Here is a 10,975-nt window from a genome sequence, read left to right on the forward strand (position 1 = left end):
CCTTTTTAGATACATCCAATATATACTAGTTTAATTTAGCTCTGGAAGTCTTTATAAATATCTTCATGCAAATATTTCATCTAGCATTATAGTTCAACCGCTTGTGATTTTCCTGTGGTAATTGAAGTCACAATTCATTTTCATGCAAACTTATCTAGATCCTACTTGACTTCTTTCTTAGAGATTTTATTGTCAGCTTGTCTTATGATTCATCTAGAGAGAGGGGAGTTCCGATGCATATTAAGGTGCATGGAATATTGGTGTTATTAGATTGTCTGAATGATTCCCTGTCATTTTTCATTGTTGTTAAGTGGCTATGTGTGGTTGTGAGGTTATATTGCAAGAGCTGTTTGATATGTTGTATGGCCCAAGGTTTTGGGTACCGCCCGAGAAGTTCGGATACCGGGCGGTATCTGAATCGAACTCGCGACCTCATCACAGCTTAACGCACACATAGTTGATGTTCCACTGAGCTACTACCTCTTTTCTGAACAATACTAGTTCAAAAACAATTTATATATAATTTAAAAGAATTCGAATTCAAAATTTAATTATAAGTTTCTGTTGAAATTTGTTCGGTATTTCTCGGTAACCGTGGTTATAGGAAATTCCGCCCGCCAACGAGAAAATTTGTGCATTCGGACCTTGGTATGGAGCACCAAAGAGCAATCCTTTAATATATCTAATTTCTGATTTGGTGATGGACTTGTATGAAACTTGAGTCACAAACGCACTCGGAAAACAACATTCCAAAATCGTAATTATGCCGCTATATAGCGACAACTAACCAGCCTAGCTAGTACTATATGGAGAAGCAGCACGCACGGTGCAGCATTCTCTCTAGCTGTCACCTTTTTTATATAGTACTAAGAGAGATCAATGTCCGATCCTCGCCCGCAGGACGCCGAGGATTCGACATGGGGTGGCTGCTCTCTCCATGGCCTCAACATTAAGGTGAAGGGCCATCTCCCCGGCGGCGGTGTGCCACCTGCTCCTAGAATGTCTCCGTATTTCTGGGGCGAGGATCCCGTGGGAGGCTTCCCACTGCAGACCGGCTACTCGGAGGCGAGGGCCTTGATCGGCAAGGGAGCCGTGGCAGATTTTCAAAGGCTTTCTCGCCAGGCGGAAGACATGGTGGCGGAGCTGTTTGCAAGCATCGGCAAGGAGGCGCCAAAAGCGGCGCGGCCCAGGCCCAGGGTGGTGCAGCTGCGGCTGTCCCCAGAGCTCGCGCTGTGGAAAAGCACGCAGCATGCAATGGGCAACGTGCTTCCCCCTAAGGGCAAGGGGCTGAACCAAGCGTCGCCGGAGGTGCTTGCTGCACTGGGCGCCATTGACTGGCCCGAGGCCATGACAACCAACGACGCCCTGTTCGGGTGCGGCATCGCGAACCTGCTCATTGGCGCCGCCGACGTGCGTACCCTCTTCTCCAACTACGTGACGGACATGGTCTTTTACTACGAGCACGGGTACGACCACGTCTTCCCCTCGCTCCACCGGCTGCTCCACGACGGGCTCGTCGACGACCGGGCGCTGCGCACCCTGGGCGGCCGGGAACGACGCGAGGTCGTCGCGGTCGGCGCGTCCTACATCCAGGCCAAGATCGCTCTGGAGGAGGCGCACAGGACGCGCCTCAAAGACTACTCCTCGCATCTGGACCGTCAGGCAGCTCAGGTCATCCTCCTGGCTGACAGCAGCATCCTCGGCATGGGGGCCGAGGCCACGGCCCGGGGCTTTGACCCCGGCGCCGTCATGAGTGACCTCGTCTTCAGCAAGCCGGCGACTGACGTGGTCGACGTGGGAAGCGACTTGGTCAACTCGGAGGTGATCAACTCGTTCCTCAACGTGGCCGACATCGCCGTCTCGGGCGTCGTGAGCGAGACGGCGCTGCGGGCCATCTACGACGCCTACGCCGCCACGTGTGCGCGGATGTTCACCCAGAGGTGGCACGAGCCGTTGGTCCGGATGTGCGCCACAGGAACGACGTGGCACATCCAAAACGACCGGCACATGTTCCTCCGGCGGGCGCTACTGGGATGGCCCAAGGCCCGCAAGTCACCAGCGCGGCCGCAGCGCGAGGGCGACTTCGACGAGGTCTTTGACGCCGACTTCCGCACTACCGGCTTCAGCAGGCCACTCGACCCCGAGTACGCCTGCGACGGCGGCGAGGAAACCTGTAACCACGTGCGCCGCTTCCTCGGTCGCCAGGACCGAGACCTGCTAGGCGCCCTCTGGTGGTCCGTCGTCACTGGCCCGCTGGAGTACGTCCGGCAGGGAAAGGTGGACGAGCAGCGTGAGCAGCACCTCGCCGAATTGTCGCGCCTGCAGATGGCCCAGCTCTTCTCCAAGGGCCTCGTCCACGAAATGGCGTGGCTCCTTGCCCATGCGTGCCACCACGCTTGGCAGGTGAACTACCTGTACGAGGCCGCCATGTTTGGCAGTCTCCTGGACGGGGGCACATTGATAGCCAGGCTCGACCGAGCAGAGGATGAGACAAGGACATGATGAACATGCTATGCTGCTGCCGTGAAAATGCTATCTTGCATGCAATCCCTAGAGACCAAGATCAAACGTCTTAGATTAGATCTTCGTGAAGAGTATGTTCTTAAAATATTTTATGAATTATGTGAGGAATGCGACATTATTCATAAGAGGACACTTCGCTACTCCTTCCAATCAAATGGATTTGTTGAGAGGAAAACCGCACATCGACTTGGTGAATGCCATGTTGGACACTGCAGATTTATCCAAGGCATGGTGGCGGGAGGCTTTGCTCATATTATGTCATGTCCTGAATACAGTTCTGAACAAGAATAAAGAGAAAACCACTTACAAGGACTGGGTTGGGAGAAAACCACTTAGAGCATCTCCAACAGCCAAGCCAAACTAGTGTCGCGCCGCAAAATTGCCCATTTTAGCGAGCGCGCAACCGGTATAGTGGCTCCAGCAGGCGCGCAAAAACCGCGCGCGCGTCATATCTAGTTCAACGCGCGGGCCGAAACTCCATTGCGCGCCGCTTATTTGCTGCGCCCGCTCCCGCGCGCCGGACTCTCGCGTGCTCGCTCGCAACTCACCCTCCCCCCCTCCAGCCGCGGCGCCGCCGCCGCCCGCGCCATCCGGCGACCGTTCCGGCGCTTCCCCGGCTTATCCACGCGCCGCGGCGGCTTCCTCCGCCCCCCTCTAGTCACCGCCGCGCCTGGCGCGCGTCCGTCCTTCGACGAACAGCGCCCGGGTGCTTGCTGCCGCTCGGCGCCCGCAAGGTGTTCGATAAAACACCTGCAAGGTATGTAGTGCTCAAACTTCATGAATTTGGTGCATGTTGATTGTAGTTTTTATAGCATAGTATTGAACATTGTAGATGAGTTCGTCGTATGATTCTTCCGAAGAAGAATTTGACATGGAAGAGGAGGAGGATCTTGCAATGATCCTAGATATGCACGTCAATAAAAACAGAAGCACGGTGGTTCGGTTATGGGTTGGCAGAAAATTTGGAGGGATAGGATTGATGCCCACAACAGATTGATCAGGCATTATTTTGCGGAGAATCCCACATACCCCGAGTCGTATTTTCATCGCCGGTTTAGGATCAACACCGAGTTGTTCAGGCACATTGCAGAGAAACTAACGAGCCATGACCGATTTTTCAACAAAGGAGGAATGCCGCTGCTGATTTAGTTGATGATCACTTGGCTATGGGTGAGAGCCAAGCCATCATGTGTGTCAAACGCTTCGCAGTCGGAATTGTGCAAGTGTTTGGCCAGGAGTATTTGAGATCTTCCAATGCTGAAGACGCCGCAAGGCTATCGGAGATGAACAAAGCTCGCGGCTTTCCTGGTATGCTTGGCTCAATAGATTGCATGCATTGGAGTTGGAAGAATTGTCCAAAGGCATGTCATGGGCAATTCCACGGCCAAAAAAAGGTTCCATTATAATCCTTGAAGCGGTGGACGATCGAGAGACTTGGATTTGGCATGCATTCTTTGGAATGCCTGGATCTTTGACTGACATCAATGTTGTCAACCGGTCACCACTGATGAATAAGATTGCAAATGGTGATTTGCCACTAGTGCAGTTTGTAGCAAATGGCCGTACATACAACTATGGCTATTATCTAGTGGATGGCATCTATTCAAAGTGGCAAACCTTTGTGAAGCCCTTGCAAAAGCCATAAGGTAAGAAAAATCTTGATTTCCACAATGCTCAGGCGGCGGCTAGAAAAGATGTGGAGAGAGCTTGTGGGATTTTGCAAGCCCAATTTTCTATTGTGAGAGGACTGGCTAGATTTTGGGATCAAAAAATGCTTTGGTACATCATGCACGCTTGTGTGATCATGCATAACATGATCATCGAGAATGAGCGTGGCCAAGATGTAGACTACTCTCAGTATGAGCTCTTGGGACATCCCATGCGAGTGCGACGGAGGGCTGAAAGGGTGGCCCGTTTTGTTGCCTCCTAGACGTCCCGCAGCGCATGATGATCTTCAGAAGGATCTCATTGAGGAGTGGTGGGCATGGAATGGACGACAAAGAGCATCATGATTTGTGCGTTCGACATTGTAGTGTTGAACTATTTGTTGTGTTTATTGCACTATTTGTTGTATTGAATGATAAACTATTTGTTTGAGTTGTAATAACAAAATTGAACTATTTATTTTGTTTGTGTTTGATCTTTTTGCTTCTGTTTTGGAATGCATATGTTGTTTGTGCGAGAGTCGCGCGCGCTGCATTTTTGCGCGGCTGCTGGAGCCAGCGCTGCCCGACACGCCAAACCAGGCGATGGGCGCACGACAAAGTAGTTTTTAGCGCGCGGCGCTTTCGGCGGCTGTTGGAGATTCTCTTATAAGTTCCTTATTTATGCACTTGGGGATGCTTGGCAAAGTTCAATGTTTCAATTCCCATGAAACGCAAACTCGGAACTAAGATAGTGGATTGTGTTTTATAGGCTATGCTCAGCGTAGCACTGGTTATAAATTTTTAGAGGTCAAATCAGAGATACATGATATGCATGTTGATACTATTATCAAATTTCATGATGCAACATTTTTTTAAACATGTTTCCTATGGAAAAATATGCACAGTGTTGCAAGACTTTTTCTGGGATAATTCCAAATTCTAGTGCATCTAGCGATTATTCTGAACAACCACATGCTGAGGAAGTTCTTGAGAAAGATGACAATGAAGCTCCTAATAGGAGTAAGATACAAAGGTTTTAAAATAACTTTGGTGATGATTTCGTTGTATACCTTGTGGACAATACTCCTATGTTCATTTTAGAGGCATTTGCATGTCCGGATGCAGATGACTGGAATGAAGCTATCCAAAATGAGATGGACTCGATTCTCTAATCCCGTGGGTTGTAAGTGTGTGTTCAAGAAGTAGCTAAGGCCTGATGGTACTATCAAAAAGTCCAAGGCACGGCTTGTGGCCAAGAGCTGCAGCTAGCAAGAAGGCGAAGATTAAATTGACACCTATTCACATGTTGCTAGACTGACTACCATTCATGTACTACTTTCATTGGCTGCATGTTATGGTCTTATCGTTCATTAAATGGATGTGAAGACAACTTACCTTAATGGAGAGTAGGAAGACGAGATCTATATGAAGGAAATATGCCCTAGAGGCAATAATAAAGTTATTATTTATTTCCTTATATCATGATAAATGTTTATTATTCATGCTAGAATTGTATTAACCGGAAACATAATACATGTGTGAATACATAGACAAACAGAGTGTCAATAGTATGCCTCTACTTGACTAGCTCGTTGATCGAAGATGGTTATGTTTCCTAACCATAGACATGAGTTGTCATTTGATTAACGGGATCACATCATTAGGAGAATGATGTGATTGACTTGACCCATTCCGTTAGCTTAGCACTTGATCGTTTAGTTTGTTGCTATTGCTTTCTTCATAACTTATACATGTTCCTATGACTATGAGATTATGCAACTCCCGTTTACCGGAGGAACACTTTGTGTTCTATGAAACGTCACAACGTAACTGGGTGATTATAAAGGTCCTCTATAGGTGTCTCCGAAGGTACTTGTTGGGTTGGCGTATTTCGAGATTAGGATTTGTCACTCCGATTGTCGGAGAGGTATCTCTAGGCCCTCTCGGTAATACACATCACTTAAGCCTTGCAAGTATTTCCACTAATGAGTTAGTTACGGAATGATGTATTACAGAACGTGAAGGAAATATTCCCTAGAGGCAATAATAAAGTTATTATTTATTTCCTTATAATCATGATAAATGTTTATTATTCATGCTAGAATTGTATTAACCGGAAACATAATACATGTGTGAATACATAGACAAACAAAGTGTCACTAGTATGCCTCTACTTGACTAGCTCGTTAATAAAAGATGGTTATGTTTCCTAACCATGAACAATAAGTTGTTATTTGATTAACGGGATCACATCATTAAGTGAATGATCTGATTGACATGACCCATTCCATTAGCTTAGCACCCGATCGTTTAGTATGTTGCTATTGCTTTCTTCATGACTTATACATGTTCCTATAACTATGAGATTATGCAACTCCCGTTTACCGGAGGAACACTTTGGGTACTACCAAACGTCACAACGTAACTGGGTGATTATAAAGGAGTACTACAGGTGTCTCCAAAGGTACATGTTGGGTTGGCGTATTTCGAGATTAGGTTTTGTCACTCCGATTATCGGAGAGGTATCTCTGGGCCCTCTCGGTAATGCTCATCACTTAAGCCTTTCAAGCATTGCAACTAAATGAGTTAGTTGCGGATGATGTATTACAGAACGAGTAAAGAGACTTGCCGGCAACGAGATTGAACTAGGTATGGGATACCGACGATCGAATCTCGGGCAAGTAACATACCGATCACAAAGGGAACGACCTATGTTGTTATGCGGTCTGACCGAGAAAGATCTTTGTAGAATATGTAGGAGCCAATATGGGCATCCAGGTCCCGCTATTGGTTATTGACCGGAGACGTGTCTCGGTCATGTCTACATTGTTCTCGAATCCGTAGGGTCCGCACGCTGAAGGTTACGATGACAGTTATATTATGAGTTTATGCATTTTGATGTACCAAAGGTTGTTCGGAGTCCCGGATGTGATCACGGACATGACGAGGAGTCTCGAAATGGTCGAGACATAAAGATTGATATATTGGAAGCCTATGTTTGGATATCGGAAGTGTTCCGGGTGAAATCGGGATTTTACCGGAGTACCGGGAGGTTACCGGAACCCCCCGGGAGCTATATGGGCCATGATGGGCCTTAGTGGAAAAGAGAAGAGTCAGCCCCTCATGGGCCGCGCGCCCCTCCCCTCCCTTGGTCCGAATAGGACAAGGAGAGGGGGCCGGCCCCTCTCTCTCTTTTCCCCCCTCCGCGAATCCTATTCCAACTAGGATTGGGGGGGGGGGGAATCCTACTCCCAGAGGGAGTAGGACTCTCCTGGCGCGCCCTCCTTGGCCGGCCAGCCTCCCCCCTTTAGTCCTTTATATACGGAGGCAGGGGCACCCCAGAGACACACAAGTTGATCCACGTGATCTATTCCTTAGCCGTGTGCGGCGTCCCCAGCCACCATAGTCCTCGATAATACTGTAGCGGAGTTTAGGCGAAGCCCTGCTACTGTAGTGCATCAAGATCGTCACCATGCCGTCGTGCTGACGGAACTCTTCCCCGACACTTTGCTGGATCGGAGTCCGGGGATCGTCATCGAGCTGAACGTGTGCTCGAACTCGGAGGTGCCGTAGTTTCGATGCTTCCGTTGTCGATCTACTAGGTATGTAGATCACACTCCCCCCCTCGTTGCTATACATCACCATGATCTTGCGTGTGCGTAGGAAATTTTTTGAAATTACTACGAAACCCAACAGTGGCATCCGAGCCTAGGTTTTATATGTTGATGTTATATGCACGAGTAGAACACAAGTGAGTTGTGGGCGATACAAGTCATACTGCCTACCAGCATGTCATACTTTGGTTCGGCGGTATTGTTGGACGAGACGACCCGGACCAACATTACGCGTACGCTTACGCGAGACCGGTTCTCCCGACGTGCTTTGCACATAGGTGGCTTGCGGGCGACTGTCTCTCCAACTTTAGTTGAACCAAGTATGGCTACGCCCGGTCCTTGCGAAGGTTAAAACGGAGTCAAATTGACAAACTATCGTTGTGGTTTTGATGCGTAGGTAAGATTAGTTCTTGCTTAAGCCCGTCGCAGCCACGTAAAACATGCAACAACAAAGTAGAGGACGTCTAACTTGTTTTTGCAGGGCATGTTGTGATGTGATATGGTCAAGACATGATGCTGATTTTATTGTATGAGATGATCATGTTTTGTAACCGAGTTATCGGCAATTGGCAGGAGCCTTATGGTTGTCGTTTTATTGTATGCAATGCAATCGCGATGTAATACTTTACTTTATCACTAAGCGGTAGCGATAGTCGTAGAAGCACAAGCTTGGCGAGACGACAACGATGCTACGATGGAGATCAAGGTGTCACGCCGGTGACGATGGTGATCACGACGGTGCTTCGGAGATGGAGATCACAAGCACAAGATGATGATGGCCATATCATATCACTTATATTGATTGCATGTGATGTTTATCCTTTTATGCATCTTATCTTGCTTTGATTGACGGTAGCATTATAAGATGATCTCTCACTAAATTATCAAGAAGTGTTCTCCCTGAGTATGCACCATTGCGAAAGTTCTTCGTGCTGAGACACCACGTGATGATCGGGTGTGATAGGTTCTACATTCAAATACAACGGGTGCAAAACAGTTGCACACGCGGAATACTCAGGTTATACTTGACGAGCCAAGCATATACAGATATGGCCTCGGAACACGGAGACCAAAAGGTCGAGCGTGAATCATATAGTAGATATGATCAACATAACGATGTTCACCATTGAAAACTACTCCATCTCACGTGATGATCGGTTATGGTTTAGTTGATTTGGATCACGTGATCACTTAGAGGATTAGAGGGATGTCTATCTAAATGGGAGTTCTTTAATTAATTTGACTAATTGAACTTAAATTTATCATGAACTTAGTACCTGATAGTATCTTGCTTATGTATGTTTGATTGTAGATAGATGGCTCGTGCTGTTGTTCCGTTGAATTTTAATGCGTTCCTTGAGAAAGCAAAGTTGAAAGATGATGGTAGCAATTACACGGACTGGGTCCGTAACTTGAGGATTATCCTCATTGCTGCACAGAAGAATTACGTCCTGGAAGCACCGCTGGGTGTCAGGCCTGCTGCAAGAGCAACGCCGGATGTTATGAACGTCTAGCAGAGCAAAGCTGATGACTACTCGATAGTTCAGTGTGCCATGCTTTACGGCTTAGAATCGGGACTTCAACGACGTTTTGAACGTCATGGAGCATATGAGATGTTCCAGGAGATGAAGTTAATATTTCAAGTAAATGCCCGGATTGAGAGATATGAAGTCTCCAATAAGTTCTATAGCTGCAAGATGGAGGAGAACAGTTCTGTTAGTGAGCATATACTCAAAATGTCTGGGCATAATAATCACTTGATTCAATTGGGAGTTAATCTTCCAGATAATTGCGTCATTGACAGAATTCTCCAATCACTGCCACCAAGCTACAAGAGCTTCGTGATGAACTATAATATGCAAGGGATGAATAAGACTATTCCCGAGCTCTTCGCGATGCTGAAAGCTGCGGAGGTAGAAATCAAGAAGGAGCATCAAGTGTTGATGGTCAACAAGACTACTAGTTTCAAGAAAAAGGGCAAAGGAAAGGAGAAGGGGAAGTTCAAAAAGAACGGCAAGCAAGTTGCTACTCAAGAGAAGAAACCCAAACCTGGACCTAAGCCTGAAACTGAGTGCTTCTATTGCAAGCAGACTGGTCACTGGAAGCGGAACTACCCCAAGTATTTGGCGGATAAGAAGGATGGCAAGGTGAACAAAGGTATATGTGATATACATGTTATTGATGTGTACCTTACTAATGCTCGCAGTAGCACCTGGGTATTTGATACCGGTTCTGTTGCTAATATTTGCAACTCAAAACAGGGACTACGGATCAAGCGAAGATTGGTTAAGGACGAGGTGACGATGCGCGTGGGAAACGGTTCCAAAGTCGATGTGATCGCAGTCGGCACGCTACCTCTACATCTACCTTCGGGATTAGTATTAGACCTAAATAATTGTTATTTGGTGCCAGCGTTAAGCATGAACATTATATCTGGATCTTGTTTGATGCGAGATGGTTATTCATTTAAATCAGAGAATAATGGTTGTTCTATTTATATGAGTAATATCTTTTATGGTCATGCACCCTTGAAGAGTGGTCTATTCTTGTTGAATCTCGATAGTAGTAACACACATATTCATAATGTTGAAGCCAAAAGATGCAGAGTTGATAATGAGGGTGCAACTTATTTGTGGCACTGCCGTTTAGGTCATATCGGTGTAAAGCGCATGAAGAAACTCCATACTGATGGACTTTTGGAACCACTTGATTATGAATCACTTGGTACTTGTGAACCGTGCCTCATGGGCAAGATGACTAAAATGCCGTTCTCCGGTGCTATGGAGAGAGCAACAGATTTGTTGGAAATCATACATACAGATGTATGTGGTCCGATGAATATTGAGGCTCGTGGCGGATATTGTTATTTTCTCACCTTCACAGATGATTTAAGCAGATATGGGTATATCTACTTAATGAAACATAAGTCTGAAACATTTGAAAAGTTCAAAGAATTTCAGAGTGAAGTTGAAAATCATCGTAACAAGAAAATAAAGTTTCTACGATCTGATCATGGAGGAGAATATTTGAGTTACGAGTTTGGTGTACATTTGAAAAATTGTGGAATAGTTTCGCAACTCACGCCACCCGGAACACCTCAGCGTAATGGTGTGTCCGAACGTCGTAATCGTACTTTACTAGATATGGCGCGATCTATGATGTCTCTTACTGATTTACCGCTATCGTTTTGGG

General features: G+C 46.8%; 1 protein-coding gene across 1 annotated transcript; it reads left to right on the forward strand.

Annotated features, from left to right (window-relative positions):
• Nucleotides 1-821: 821 nt before the first annotated feature.
• On the forward strand, nt 822-2,730 carry LOC125524314 (uncharacterized). The gene has a single exon (XM_048689386.2). It carries the CDS (start codon nt 880-882, stop codon nt 2,500-2,502), a length of 1,623 nt encoding a protein of 540 aa, XP_048545343.2. The 5' UTR covers nt 822-879; the 3' UTR covers nt 2,503-2,730.
• Nucleotides 2,731-10,975: the final 8,245 nt, after the last annotated feature.

Source organism: Triticum urartu, chromosome 7A (genome assembly GCF_056163025.1).
Source record: "Triticum urartu cultivar PI428250 chromosome 7A, HENAU_Tu73, whole genome shotgun sequence".
In the NCBI taxonomy this organism is placed as follows: domain Eukaryota; kingdom Viridiplantae; phylum Streptophyta; class Magnoliopsida; order Poales; family Poaceae; genus Triticum; species Triticum urartu.